The 15,772-nt window shown below is 47.6% G+C and overlaps 1 protein-coding gene across 1 annotated transcript; it reads left to right on the forward strand.

Moving 5' to 3' along the window:
- Positions 1–6,476: 6,476 nt before the first annotated feature.
- On the forward strand, positions 6,477–12,836 carry LOC103173019 (uncharacterized protein C20orf85 homolog). Its single transcript, XM_042341934.1, has 4 exons — positions 6,477–6,538; positions 9,650–9,731; positions 10,818–10,916; positions 11,811–12,836. The coding sequence occupies exons 1-4, from the start codon at positions 6,477–6,479 to the stop codon at positions 11,964–11,966; spliced, it is 399 nt and encodes a 132-aa protein (XP_042197868.1). The 3' UTR covers positions 11,967–12,836.
- Positions 12,837–15,772: the final 2,936 nt, after the last annotated feature.

The raw sequence follows: 15,772 nt of genomic DNA on the forward strand, positions 1-15,772 counted from the left end.
CAGAAGAAAAAGCTTGTCAAAGCTGCAAATCAATGGGGATAAAACGTTTCCTTTGTTAACTTGACAATAAATCTCTAACACAAGGAGTACCTTCTACTTACACAGACACTGGAAGAGTCAGACTTTTTATCTCAGAGCAGTAATAGCTGAAGTAAACGAAAGCTTAAGCTTAACTTAAAATAACATTTTAAATACGCTTAGCGTTCCCATCCCTACCTCCTACCGAATGACCATGATGGCTCCTTTGACAGTAACTGGTAACTTGTTAACGCGAAAACCAACTGGTCATATACTAAAAGCCTCTTAAAAAACAATTTGAATAAGAAAATAATGCTGCTCTGAATACCACATGTTAATGAAGTCAATTAAGGATTTTACTTGAATTAGCTGGAAATTTTTGGTAAGTACCTTAACAAAACACTTCTTACACTTTTCTCCCAAATTGTGTTCCTGAGCAAATGAAAATTAACAGAGAATTACATGGAATTAGACCTATGCATCGTTTAAAGCAACTTGGGTTCTCCATTAACATGATCCATTGTGATGTTCGTTTCCACAGAATGTTTGATCGTCTCCTTTGCGACCAGATTGTCACCCCCACCCCAGCACCCACCCACCCACAAGAGTTCCTGCAGTGAAGAGACCAATGTGACCATTTCAGGTTTCCAGCACCTAACAGGTTAGTTTTTTTTCCCCACTCTGCCAATTCAATTGAACTTTCATTCACCCTTGTGTTTTTAAGGGCTGAACTGGTTTCTAGACAGGGTGAAAAAGTGACTCATTCACCCAGATAGCACTTCCTCTGCTGATTATCATTTTATACAGTCACTGTTTTCACACCCAATGATTTCAGCTTTACAGCCAGTATTGCTGTGTTTTATACATGAGCAAAGTGGTATGGGGCTAACTACATTCACATATCCCTGTCTCTTTTTTTCTTGGTCAGTCGGCTAACTGACACATTTGGAAACCATATACAAAACGCACGTCTTGTGTGAACATATTTTCAAGAAAGAACATTTTCCTCCTGACTTTTGCCTCTCCAAACCAAATTACTGAGAGTTCCACATAATAATCCTTACATTTGCTATACACTGTAGTGCCTTTCAGATCAGGAGCATGTGCCCAAGTGCTTCACAGGATGTTGTAAAGTGTGGAGTGACTATGTGTTTTGTGTATGGTTTACATTTGTCTGGTGGTACTAACCGTCAACAGCAACTTACAACAAATTACATTTGTAAAATGCCTTTCACATTGAGAGGACGTCCCAAGGCGCTGGACAGTCAGGGATTTGGACCCGAGCTGAGGGTTGGGATCAGGAGGGCAGGAAGGGGAGGGGTAGGAGGTTGGTTGAAGGTGCAGGTGGTCAAAGAGAAAGGTCTTGAGGCACAAACCTGAAAGTTTAAAATCAGGGGTACGGGGAGGACAGAGAGGGTGTAGAGAAGGAATGGGAGGAGGAGGGTGAAGGCAGACAGGAGGGAGGCTGTGGAATAAAAGGGTTTCTGCACAAGGCTGTACCAATTGCTCCTGAAGGACATTAATAATTGTTCTTTACAATCTTTGCTTTTTCTGATGACCAGCTGTCCTTATTCACATTGCATTTCTTTCACTTGTGTCTGTCCTTCGCCTCCTCTACTCCATAAATGGTAATAATTTGCTCACTCAACCCACGACCGTCTGTGGGACACGGGTGCCCACAACCGGCTGCCATGCCCAACCCCGGCCACTCAACATCAGCCAATCCACCGCACAGCACGCTCCGTGAAACACTCCGAGACAAGGCGCCACACCAAATGGAAGGGTCACTATTATCATTATCCACTTCATCAACAACAACAAATGGCATTTGTATAGCGCTTTCCAATGTAGGGAGAACGTCTGAAAGGAATACGAGCGGGATCCATCTTACAAGCATCTTGAGACATCCTCCCAATGGGAAAGGCGCTATATCAACAAATGCGAGTTTTGTTTTAAGCAACCCGCATGTTTCCTGCATTGTATTATCACAGTACTCAGTACGGAAAGGTGCAGGAGAGCCAACGTGTACTTGCTTTAGTTAACACTGCAAGGTTTCCACTAGGACCGGCACACTTACCTTGGGGAGGTCAGGGTTTCTGTAGTTTATTTCTTCCTCAAAAGCAGAGTTTTCTTTAAATCAGCTACCACAACAACAAATTGCCTTTATATAGCACCTTTTACATCAGGAGGATGTGCCAAGGCACTGAACAATGAGATGTTTGCACCCGAGCTTGGGGTTGGGATAAGAGAGGGGAGAAGGGCAAGGGGGGTGTGGTGAAGGGCAAGGGGGGGATGGTGGAGGAGGGAAGATGACGAAAGGTACAGTTGAAAAGGAAGGTCTTGAGATGGGCCTTGAAGAAGGCAAGTTAGGAGGGCGAGTCCTGAAATTACCCTTTGCAACGTTAATCCCATGTCCTCTTGTTCTACTGTCTTAGTGCATTTTAAAATATTGTTCTGTAAAATATGTTAAAGAACTTTCAATCCTATTTAAAATGATATGTAACTCCATATACCTCATGTGAATCTTGAAACCAAATATTGTTAATCAGAGGCATAAGTAACTGAGCAAAGAAGACTGGGAATATTATTCTTTATATAAAACAGGCAACTTCATCAATTAGATTTCATCTTGTAACTCACTTCCACGGATTCTGTATATTAACTACTGGCCTACCTCATTCAGATTCAGTCTTGTAACTTAACGCAAAATACTGCAGATACTGGAAATCTGAAACAAACACAGAAGTCGCTGGGAACACTCGGCAGGTCAGGCAGCATCTATGGAGGAAGGAAAGTGAGTCAACACTTCAGGTCCACAACCCTTCGTCAATTGAACGAACCTGACTCCTAGGGAGTTATGCTATATATGGACCACCTGCTTCCCTTGATTAGATCCCACCTGTAACCAACTGAAAGGATCTATTTATATATAACCTACACAAACCTCTTGATTATATTCCAGTCAGTAACTCTCTCCCAGGGATTCTATAGATACACACAACCAGATTTCCTTCATTAGATTCCCTCCAGCATTTGATATGATGCCTTATCAAAGTACTTCACAAAATATACCGTAAAATGAATTGACCGTATATTTATTTATTCAATTAAGTTAGACACATACTCTGAGTAAAGAAAGTCTCTAATGTGGAGATGAGNTTTTTTTAAATCAGGAATTATTTGGATTCAACTTGCATGTAGGATAGAGACAGTTCCAAGGGTTACGTTCACAGGCAGATGGTTTCAGAGCAGAGTCTAGCACTGAGTGTATGGAGCATCAGTGGGAGGTGGACTCATTGGCTCTCCATGCAGTCAGCAGATTAAGTAGATGTCAGCTGGGTACAAATGTGAGAGACTTACAATATGCACAGTGAATCGTTACTGTGACATAAACAGGAATGACATTCACACAGTTGCAGACAAACATCCAAATTGTACTTGCATGGAGTTAACACATTGTAATGGTGAGATTGCTTCCAGATCTCACTTTCTCTCTTCTCACAGTGAAGCACAGCACCTTATTTTGTGTGACTTTTAAGTTGCACAGAAACGGCTTCCTTGGTAGACATTGCACTGGGTCATAAACACTACATGGTCACAAGTTCATATGCAGACTCTGATTGGTAGGATGGTCCTATTTGTTGAGTTAGCATATAGGTTTATAGTTTTGTCTCAATCCTCCTGGGTTAGGGAGGAGAAAATTAGTGTCCCCACTCCTAATTGCGAGCCACTGACTCCTAGTGGAAGGTGGATGATAATAGAGGCAAAGGTTCGACTGTGGTCATCTCCCCACACACGCACGTGAATAGCTTCCCAACACTCACTGCCCAGCTCATGGAGAACTACTGGCCACTTTGGCAGAATTTCCCTCAGAAAAAGCAAAAATAATCAAAACCTTGATAGGAAGGAGAGGAAACTGGGGCAGCGATTCATCTCACTCAGCTCCTGTTAACCCAATATGCCAAAGTCCTAACGAGTAGGGTGGTCCTATCTGGAGTTTAGATGCATCCAAGAGGAAGCTAGACCTTCACATAAGGGAGAGGGGAATAGAAGGGTGTGGGAGGGAGTGAGTAAGTAAGGAGTAGGTGGAGACTCGTCTAGAGTTTGAACACTCTTTCCTCTGACAGAAAGAAGGGAGGGTGAGGACCTGCCTCAGGCTCGCGAAGGCTAGGATCAGGGATTATATACTGAAGGATAAGCTGAAGTTCAGCTCAAGAATGGCAAAGGCCAGATGGGGGGGCCTGTCCCTAGCAGGAGCCGCTCCGATACAACCCGCTCGGGGCGCACTCACCAGGAAGCCCACGAGCGCACCCAAAACTGACTGAAGTAAGGGTGCAGAAGGACGCTTGAGCTGTAACCAAAGAGTGACCCAAAAATGTAGGTACAGTAAACATGAGTGCGTACGGTGCACATGAGGGCGCCTTCCGAAAGGGGCAAGTGCGCCTTATCAGGGTGTGTGGACATGCACACGGGTGCGGCGCACAAAGGGGCGACTCCCGACTGTGTAAAAGGCAGCAACCCAAAAAACGTGGCAACAACCTGTGTGCGGTCAAGGAATGCAACGTAAGGCACAGAATGTTTTTGCATCGGGTGAAATGGAACAATGCGACAGAAGACATTGTACGTTGTGTTTGTTTTGGATTTCTGTTGTACCAAATATTTTATTTATAGATAAATAAATATACATTTTCGAAAAATAAATAAACACCAGCAAGGACGGTTTGGGGTGAGTGGCCTGTTTTCGTGCTGCACATTCTTTATAAATCTTTGTAAACAACTATAATAAATAATTTCTAGGAAGTTTGACCTGACCTCTCTCCTCCATCCCAGAGCCCCTCCGTCTCGCACCCTCCGTGGCCTGCAGCAAGACCTTTCTCTTTGACCGTACCTTCGGCGGTAACCGAATTGCAATTGCACACAGCAATGTCCCACAAACAGTTGATTGAGATTGAGTTGTAGATTTTTTTAAGGGATTGTACAGTGGCTTTCACGGCGGGAGCATGTCCCGAGGCGCTGGATAGTCAAGAATTTACACCCAAACTGGGGGTTGTAATCGGGGGGGCGGGGGGGGGGGGGGGAGAGAGGGCATGGGAGGTAGGGGTACGAGGGTGTCCGAAGGCACAGTCACTGAAAGGAAACTGAAAATCAATTAGCAGCACAGTTAAAGAAGCGGAAAACTTGTGTTGAAGAAACTGAGAAGAACAACAACATTACATTTACAGAGCGCTTTTCACGTCGAGAACCGGGGTTGGTGTGGTGGTAATCTGGGTTTCACCCCCACCCCTCCCTCTCCCCCTCCCCCCAAAACTGATGGCAGACTGATCTCTCCATAGCTGCTGCCTGACCTGCTGTATTTATTGCAGATTGCGATAATAATCCCTCCAAAAAGCAAAAACAATAAAAAATTGGTCATTTTCAATCCGCGACTGTTTGTGGGGCATCGCTGTGCGCAATCGGCTGTCGCGTTCGCCCACAAACACACAGTCAATTCGCTTTACAGTGTGTTCTGTGAAGCGCTTTGGGACGTCCTCCCGACGTGAAAAGCGCTGTAACAAATGCAAGAATTATTATTATTATTATTATTATTATATTATTATATTATTGTTATATTATTATATTATTATATTATTATATTATTGTTATATTATATTATTGTTATATTATTATATTATTATATTATTATATTATTGTTATATTATTATATTATTATATTATTATTGCCAAACAGACCTGACACTGGTGTCCCGCTGCCATGGCAACAGCGCCACGTGTGGTAAACAATGAGCCGCTTTGTTACACTTAAGCCTCACACAGACCCACACCCCACACACACAGGGTCACACACCCCACACACACCCCCACACACACACAGGGTCACCCCCACACACCCCCACACACACCCCCACACACACACAGGGTCACCCCCACACACCCCCACACACACACACAGACCCACACACACACACCCACACACACAGGGTCACACACACCCACACACACACAGGGTCACACACACACACACACACCCACACACACACACACACACACCCACACACACACACCCACACACCCCCACACACACCCCCACACACCCCCACACACACACACAGGGTCACACACACCCACACACACACACCCACACACCCCCACACACACCCCCACACACCCCCACACACACACACAGGGTCACACCCACACACACACACACACACACACCCACACACACACACCCACACACCCCACACACACCCCCACACACCCCCACACACACACACAGGGTCACACACACCCACACACACCCCCACACACCCCCACACACACACACAGGGTCACACCCACACACACCCACACACACACACCCACACACCCCCACACACACACACAGCCGGTCACACCCACACACACACACACACACCCCCACACACACACAGCCTCACCCCCCCCCCCCCCCCCCGGGGATGACGGGCAAAAGTCAGGAACCCTCCAATCTGCACAACTTTGTGGCTCAGGACACCATTTGGTAACTGAAGACAAACCATTCGCTGTTGGTATTTGAAGCACTGGACGTTATGTCTTTTTAATCCGAACGCTTCGAGCAAACGTTCCCCCGTATTCCCCCCCACACCCCCCACACCCCGTGTGTCCCCCCACACCCCCACCCCCCCCCACACCCCCACCGTGTCCCCCCCACACCCCCACACCCCCGTGTCCCCCCCACACCCCACACCCCCCCCCACACCCCCACACCCCCCACACCCCCCCACCCCCCCCACCGTGTCCCCACCACACCCCCACACCCCCCCCCACACCCCACCCCGTGTCCCCCCCACCCCCCCCACACCCCCACACCCCCCCCCCACCCCCCACACCCCGTGTCCCCCCCCCACCCCCCACCCCACACCCCACACCCCACCGTGTCCCCCACCCCCCCCCACCCCCACACCCCCACCGTGTCCCCCCACACCCCACCCCACCGTGTCCCCCCCACACCCCACCGTTCCCCCCCACACCCCCCACCCCCCGCCCCCCCACCCCCCACACCCCCCACCGTGTCCCCCCCCACACCCCACACCCCCACCGTGTCCCCCCCCACACCCCCCACACCCCCACCGTGTCCCCCCCCCACACCCCACCCCCCACACCCCCCACCCCGTGTCCCCCCCACCCCCACCCGTGTCCCCCCCACACCCCCACCCCCCCGTTGTCCCCCCCCCACCCCCCACCGTGTCCCCCCCACACCCCCACCGTGTCCCCCCCCCACACCCCCCACACCCCGTGTCCCCCCCCCCCCCCCCCCCCCCCCCACCCCCCCCGTGTCCCCCCCCACACCCCACCCCCCCCCACACCCCCACACCCCCACCGTGTCCCCCCCCCCACACCCCCACCCCCACCGTGTCCCACACCCCCCACCCCCCCCACACCCCCACACCCCACCGTGTCCCCCCCACCCCCACCGTGTCCCCCCCCCCCCCCCACCCCACCGTGTCCCCCCCACACCCCCCACCCCCCCCCACACCCCCACCGTGTCCCCCCCCACCCCCCCACCCCCCCCCACACCCCCACACCCCCACCGTGTCCCCCCCCACCCCCACCCCACCGTGTCCCCCCCCACCCCCCCCACCCCCACACCCCCCACACCCCTACCGTGTCCCCCCCGTGTCCCCCCCCCCCGTGTCCCCCCCCCCCCCCCCGTGTCCCCCCCCCGTGTCCCCCCCCCCCCCCCCCGTGTCCCCCCCCACCCCCCCCCGTGTCCCCCCCCCACCCCCCCCCCCGTGTCCCCCCCCCCGGAGGCTGTGCTATTGCTGTTATTATTATTGATAAACTGAGCTATGTTTGTGCAGTCGGCGCTGTTGTTGCCGATTAAAAAGAAGAAAGAGTTCGGGGTGTGGGGGGGGGGGGGAGAGAGTGTTGGTCGGGGGGTGTTGGTGGGATGGGGGTGGGGTGTGTTGGTGGGGGTGGGGTTTCTGTTGGTGGGGTGTTGGTGGGGGGGTGTGGGTGGGGTGGGGGGGGTTGTTGGTGGGGGCCGGGTGTTGGTGTGGTGGGGTTGGGGTGTGAGTGGGGTGGGGGGGGTGTTGGTGTGGTGGGGTTGGGGTGTGGGTGGGGTGGGGGGGTTGTTGGGGGGGGCGGGTGTTGGTGTGGTGGGGTTGGGGTGTGGGTGGGGTGGGGGGGTTGTTGGTGTGGTGGGGTTGGGGTGTGGTGGGGTGGGGGGTGTGGGGGGCGGGTGTTGGTGTGGTGGGGGTGGGGTGGGGTGGGGGGGGGGGGTTGTTGGTGTGGTGGGGTTGGGGTGTGGGTGGGGTTGTTGGTGGGGGGGCGGGTGTTGGTGTGGTGGGGTGTGGGGTGGGGGTATTGGAGGGGTGGGGAGGGGTTGTTGGTGGGGGGGGCGGGTGTTGGTGTGGTGGGGTTGGGGTGTGAGTGGAGTGGTTGTTGGTGTGGTGGGGTTGGGGTGTGGGTGGGGGTATTGGAGGGGTGGGGAGGGGTTGTTGGTGGGGGGGGGCGTGTGTGTTGGTGTAGGGGAAGAAGGGACAGATTCACCAGAAAGTATTAAAGAGACAAGTCGGCCTTGGACACACGTCGCGTATCACAAGCAGAACATCATTACTTTTTTACGGGAGGATCGTTCTTTATTCCCTCTCTGGTCTGTGGTTTGGTTACGTGCAAGAATCTGACACGAGAATGTGACTGTTATATCAACGTCTTTTAGGCACCAAATACTGGAAAGGCTCCTCCAGTTTATTGATAGCTCCATCTCCCATATTATCCGTATTTCGCCCACGAATATACAGTCAATTCACTTTACAGTCTATTCTATGAAGCGCTTCGAGGCGTTTAGAAGACGTGAAAAGCGCTCTATCAAATGCAAGGATTATTATTATTATTATCCCCACATTATTTGAGATTAAAAACCACAATTAGCAACTTGGGCACGGAGACCTCAGTGCACTTTGTGGCCTGTTGATCTAAAGTATATTTTAATTGAGGGTGTGGAAGGGAGTAAGGAGTGGGTCAAGACTCGCGTGGAGATAAATCCCGGCGCGCACTGAGCAGGGGCCGAGTGCCCTGTTTCTGTGCCGTAAATCTTTGTTTCAAGATAGGGTTGGATAGCATGGAAATCCGCACTGTTCTACATATTGTTCAGGTCTGATCTCCTGCATCCTGGACCAAAGATAGTTCATCTGTTTTTCCTCTTTGATCGTGGCTTTGGACGACCTTCCCCCAATCCTTCACCCCTCTTGGTTCCAATGCTGAGCTCGGGTGCAACCCTTTAACTGTCCAGAGCCTTGGCATGGCCTTCCGATGTGAAAGGTGCGACATAAATGCTGTTATGATAATAATAATGATAAATAATAATAATAATCCTTGCATTTGATATAGCGCTTTTCACGTCTTCTAGAGTCTCAAAGCGCTTCACAGAATATACTGTAAAGTGAATTGACTGTATATTTGTGGGCGAATATTCCTTGCATTTGATATAGTGCCTTATTACATCATTGAGACGTTTCAAAGCTCTTCACAAAATATATTGTAAAGTGGATAGACTGTATATTTTGTTGGTGTCAGATTGGTCTACTTCTGTGCTGAAATGTTCCAGGATTCTAATTTACAAAGAATTTACATTTGTATTTTATTCCAGGAAAAACTTGATTGAATTTGAATCTGAATCGGCCAAGAAATGGACAAATAAATGGGGATTTCTGATAACTGCGCGAGATCAGGTAATTTTCATTCCATTCTAACAGAGTCATAGATGGGCAGGAGTTTAAGGAGCTCAGAGGGAGGGAAAATGTGGGTTTGGTCCTGGAGAGATATGCTCTATTGAGCATGTTTTCTTCTTACGTGCATAATGCAATACAGAACACAGATGGCAGAGCCAAAATTGCTTATCACCCCTGAATTGTGTAGTTGATTTCATTCATTTGTTCCTATATTCATTCAATCATTCATTCATTTCCTAAACAATGGCAACATGATCTCATTTCACAGCAGTGACAACACTGATAAGTCTGGAGTTTTGAGTTGGCTGTTGTTTCAAGAAATCTGAGGCTGTGGTACAGATGCAAAGTTAATGGGGGCACGATCTTCCTCGCCATTGGATGTGCAGGAATGGAACAGCTTTAAAGCATAAATGGGGTAATATTCACAAGACCACCACCATACGTTTCTCAAGATTGCCTCTCGGCATCTTGGTTAAGATCAAGAATAGTATCTGTTCATATCAGCTACTCCTTGGGCTCGACCTGCCAGAAAAGTTCTGTTGAAAATCAATTGTGTTACACAAGGTCAGGACCAAATCTAACCCATAAATTAGGGGCACCTGGTAACCGCTGTGCTTTCAGGCTGCTCTCTGTTGGCTGGGATTGGTATTACAGGATTTCCGAACCGAGGGGTGTGATCTGCCCTCACAGAGAGTAAGAGGAGATACAGGAATACAGAGCTCACTTCATTCTAATGTTTGTAGAATTCATTCTTTTTCTTAAGACACCACTCATATTGCACTTTCAGTGTCTGGCACATTGGGTTTCCTAACCTCTGGGTTAATATTTTCTCTCATTGAGGGGATGATATTTACTTGTTTGGTGGGGTACTAAAATATATTTTTTAAACTGTTTCTTATCATCCAGACGAAATAATACAAATGGTCCAGTGATCAGGACTGGATGGTACCAGATGAATTTCACGGAACTCAAATCACGTTCCTAGCTATAGTACATGTCTAATGTAACCATATGCATGTTCCATCTGTGTTTTAGTATGATCCTTTGGGTTGTCATCATCATCAAGCCCTTTATGTTTGAATGCAGATAGAGGCTGAAGAGAAGCAGAAGAGATCCACATGTAGAATCGAGACCCCAGAACACCTGAAGGTTCGGCCAGCGACCCCCATCAGCAAGTACATCCAGGTTCAAATATCTTTGTTTCATTCATTTAGTTCTTATAAAGTTGGGCCCAGTTTAGATAACCTTCTATTCCTTTCTCCCTCATGTACCTATCGAGCTTCCCCTTAAATACATCAATGCTATTTGCCTCAACTACTCCCTTGTGGTAGCAAGTTCCACATTCCCACCAATCTCTGGGTTTCTTCTGACTTCCCCATTTGATCTATTTGTGACAATTTTATATTGATGGCCCCTGGTTTTGGTCTCCCCCACAAGTGGAAACATCTTCCCTATGTCTACCCTATCAAAACCTTTCAGAATTTTAAAGACCTCTATTAGGTCACCCCTCACACTTGTCTTTTCAAGAGAAATATAGCGCCTTATCACGTTAGTGAGACTTCTCAAAGTGCGTTTTAGTGCTTTACATTGTAGCCTGAAGAAACTGATGAAATTTGCTGTGGGGAGAGTTTAATTTTGTTTCAGAACATTTTTGTTCCCCCAGCCACCAATTTTGTACCGTCCTCTTGGAAGTTATAGCCTGCGGTAACAATTCCATCCCTGCCAGCTGTTCATTCACAAACATGGGCTGTTCATCCATAGGTGTATTGGTGGAGTCTCACAGCCAAGTCTAATCCTATCATCCAACATTATAGACCACACACCTTTCAGCAAGCAGGCATCACTGAATGGCAATGAGAATCTGGCTGATATTTCTGCCCTTTCCACCCACCCCGTTAAAAAAACATCTTTTTTCCCACCCTTTGGAACTCCCATCTCACAGTCCCTTCGCCTCGCCCCCTCCCTTACCTCATTCAAGGCAAGTCTTAAGACCCTCCTCTTTGACTGTGCCTTTGGTCACCCTCCCCACCCTTCATCCTACCTGCCTGCTTCACATTCTTGTTCTGGTTGTCTCTGTAGGTGGAGCCATCTCCCCCAGTACCGAAGACGACACAAGGCTTTATTGGCTGGAGATCTGGGATCCCAGAATTGGGACTGGAACGATTTGGATCCATTAAAAAAGTAAAGTTAAGCTTCGTCAATCAGATGAAGTGGCCTGAAGACTGTGTGGATTGATGTTGCCGACCGATCCACTGTGCACAATGAGGCTTGGCGGTGTTTGCATCAGTCACGTGTGGTTATTAGTAAAGACTAAGTAGGTTGTCATAAAGATTTTAAAATGTTTCCGTTAACACAACCTGTTACCCTATTGCTTACTTTACATCCAGAAAGAATTTACTGCAATTATTGTTCTCCCCTTCTGAATGTTTTTTTTTCCTGTTCCAAAGATGTCTGTGCTAGCTCATTGCTTTGTGAGCTAAGACACAAAGTTAATGGTAACCAAAACGCGTCCCATCAGGCTGTTTGTTTCAGCTACTGGATTTACAGAGTCGATCTTTTTTCAGCAGTTTAGTTAAGGTGGGAGATCCAGACTCAGGAGCCGTCTGGGAAAAGGTGATGGTTCTTTTTGTGGTTCTTCCCTACAGCTGGTCATTGCTAACAGATGTAAAGGTGTTAGCCTATCAATTCTGGGTCAGAAGGTTATGGTATCAAACCCCACGTTCGGACTTTGAGATCATAGTCGAGATTGATACTCTGGTAAGGGACTGGAGGAATGCTTTTCCAGAGGTGCCATCCACTTGGATGAGACTTTAATATGACAACGGTCTGGTGGACATTAACAATACCACAACACTATTCAGAAGAGTTTCTCCAGATGTCTTCAGTAAAATTCATAGCTGTTTGTGGGACCTTCCTTTGTGTACACATTGGCTGCCACATTTGCTTATAAATGTACATCATTTGATAGAATTTACCTTGAAGCACTTTGAGATGTTTTGATATTACAGGTGTTATATAGAGTGCAAGTATTATTATGAAATCTATTGGAAGGACATATTTAGTGTTTAGGCTATTTTTAGGCATTGTTTAGAAATTTTTCACACAGCAAGCAATAAATTCTTCCTCTTTAATTACAATTAATGTTTCCTCTTCGTGTACAAATTCAGAATTGCTAAAGGTTTATTATAAATTACCAATTTTGTTTTGGTCAGCTGGGTGTCTTTCACATGCAAAAACCCATCACCATGCTTAAGATGCATGCATCCCACTTACACATGGAAATCCCAGAGATAGACTGTTGGAATGGAATGTGATTCTCTCCCTGGACATATCCTGCTTACTTAATTCCAGAAAGTATAAGGTGCCGGTTGGCAAGAGCCAAGGCTTTGGGACCACACAGAGTGTGCATTGTGGTAACTGCTAGAATCTAACCAGCTAAAACCACAAAGCTTGCCATTGACATTGATATTACTTTCCCAAGCTTTCCCGCTGCTTGTTCAGCTAGGACCACCCGACCTGTTAAGGATTTGACTTAGAGGGTTAACAGCAGCTAATTGGAGGGATTCCCTGGACCCAGTCACTGGTCTCCGCTTCCTGGTCCTGCCAATGAGCCAGGCTGGCTGTGCTGTCATCAGCAGTGACCTAGAATAAATAATAATCCTTGCATTTGATATAGTGCCTTATCACGTCTTCTCGACGTCTCAAAGCGCTTCACAGAATATACTGTAAGCTGAATTGACTTTATTTTGTGGGCAAAATGCACAACAATAATAATAATACTGTGGACCCGCTTGGCGCAGGGATCGAACTACCAGGACCATCAAAGAGGACTGGCTCAATTACTGCATTCTGTTGCCAAATGTGTCACTTTGGAGCTAGTTCAGCTCCAAGGAGACCTTGCTTACCTTGCAGGTGTTGACAATCCACCTGGGTCTCCACCTGTTCCGTACTTCCACCCACACCCTTCTATTTCTCTCCCCATCACATGAAGGTCTATCTCTCTCTTAAATGCCTCTACATTATTTGATTCAACCACTGCTTCAGGCAGCCAGTTCCACAATCTCTACCCTCGGGGTGAAGTACTGTAGTTCCCCTAAATTCTCGTTTAGTTCCCCCAGTCACTATCTTATATTTGTGTTCCCTGGTTAGACAAACCAGTGGAAATAATCTTATTTATGAACCCTTATGGGGGGTGAACATACAGAGAGATCTGGGTGTTCAAGTAAACAAATCATTAAAGGTAGTGGGGCAGGTAGATAAGGCAGTAAAAAAGGCATTTGGTGTACTGAGCTTTATTAGTAGGGGCATAGAGTATAAGAGTAGGGGTTATGGTTAATCTATACAAAACACTGGTTAGGCCTCAGCTGGAGTATTGTGTCCAGTTCTGGGCACCTTACTTCAGGAAGGACATTAAGGCACTGGAAAGAGTGCAGAGGAGATTCACGAGAATGATACCAGGAATGGGGAACCTTAGCTATGAGGACAGGCTGGAGAAGTTAGGGCTTTTCCCATTAGAGCAGAGAAGGTTACGCGAGGACCTGATAGAGGTCTTCAAGATCATGAAAGGTTTCGACAGGCGAGATAGGGAAAAGCTGTTTCCGCTGGTAGGTGTGTCTGTGACCCGTGGTCACAGTCTTAAGATATCTACCAAAAGAAGCAGAGGGGAGGTTAGAAGAAATTTTTTCACTCAGCAAGTTGTTAGAATTTGGAATGATCTGCCTGAAAGGGCAGTGAAGTCCGACTCGATAACAGCTTTTAAGAGAGAACTGGATAGGTATCTGGGGAAGACGGGTTTGCAGGGTTATGGGGACAAAGCTGGTGATTGGGGTTAGTGAAAGTGACTTGCTCTGTCAAAGAGCCGGCACAGACTTGATGGGCCGAATGGCCTACTTCTATGCCGTAACATTCTATGAATCTATGAATTACCCCTTAAACGTCTCTTCTCTAGCGAAAAAAGGCCTAAGTTAGACAGCCTTGCCTCATAGCAGTAACTTGCCAGCCCTGGTAACGTCTTCATTAACCCTGATGGAAGAAATGCAAACCAACTGAAAAAACTGGATCTAAGCTTTGGGATTCCCACTGCCATCGTGACGGTTCAGCAGTGTGGTCATCTAGGCCAGGGTTGTCCAACCTTTTGGCCACCTTATTCAAGAAACGTCCAGGGGCTGCATAAGCAATATTTTGGGTTTCCATTCAGAATTTTTTAAAAAAACTTTAGAATAATGTCTCAAAGCGCTGCCGTTTGGGCACCTGAGCTGGATGCGGGAGCCTCATTCCCACCCACCCTTGCGATCTCCATATGTGGCCATTCCGTTTGCTCAGCAAACATCGGCTCGCTTCACGTACCCAACTCCATCTGCCCCACCATCACGCTCTCACAGTCTCCCTCTCTCCCCTCTCAAATTCAAAGCATAAATCTGATTTACTGAGAATTGGGGTTTTATACACATCAAGTTTCATTCCATTGTAGAAGAAGTTTTTTTTAAACACAAATGGAATGTGAAATACTTTGGAAGCTATAATCTATCTCTCATCTGCTTGTGGCCATCATAATTGCCTATATTACAGGCCCACACATTGTGTTTATTCAGGGGAGGTTCTTCATCCAATGGAGCCGGATGAAGGGCAAAGGTTTAGAAGACTGGCGTATTAGCCTTACTCATGTCCTTTATCTGATAGACAAGCTACAGGGGATATTTAATCATAATTTCTTATTTTAGAACTGGATAACTCATCTGAATTAGCTGTTATCCGTAAGCCATTTGAGGAGACAGTAAAATATACAGCATGTTTTTGGTCTACAGTCAGCGGTTTTGAAATTGTCAACCTCAGAACTTCATGAAACAGGAACTTTGTGGTGGAGACTGTAACCGATAATTAAAAGCAGCAACATTACAGAGAAGGAAAATCTTAAGCTATGGTGGCCTTCAATACTAATTCAGCCATCGTAAGATGTCAAAATAACATAGAAACATCACAGTCACTAGTAGCTTGCACGGTTTAATTTTAATGTTACCTCCATGGTGGGGAGGTAAGTGGGA

The sequence above is a fragment of the Callorhinchus milii genome, unplaced genomic scaffold (assembly GCF_018977255.1).
Source record: "Callorhinchus milii isolate IMCB2004 unplaced genomic scaffold, IMCB_Cmil_1.0 Scaffold18, whole genome shotgun sequence".
Taxonomy (NCBI): Eukaryota; Metazoa; Chordata; class Chondrichthyes; order Chimaeriformes; family Callorhinchidae; genus Callorhinchus; species Callorhinchus milii.

Coding starts and splice junctions, on each gene's coding strand:
- LOC103173019 (XM_042341934.1), top strand. CDS start 6,477: ATGACGGGCAAAAGTCAGGAACCCTCCAATCTGCACAACTTTGTGGCT. Junction 6,539..9,649: donor GTGGCTCAGGACACCATTTG/GTAACTGAAGAC, acceptor ATTTTATTCCAG/GAAAAACTTGATTGAATTTG. Junction 10,917..11,810: donor CCATCAGCAAGTACATCCAG/GTTCAAATATCT, acceptor TTGTCTCTGTAG/GTGGAGCCATCTCCCCCAGT.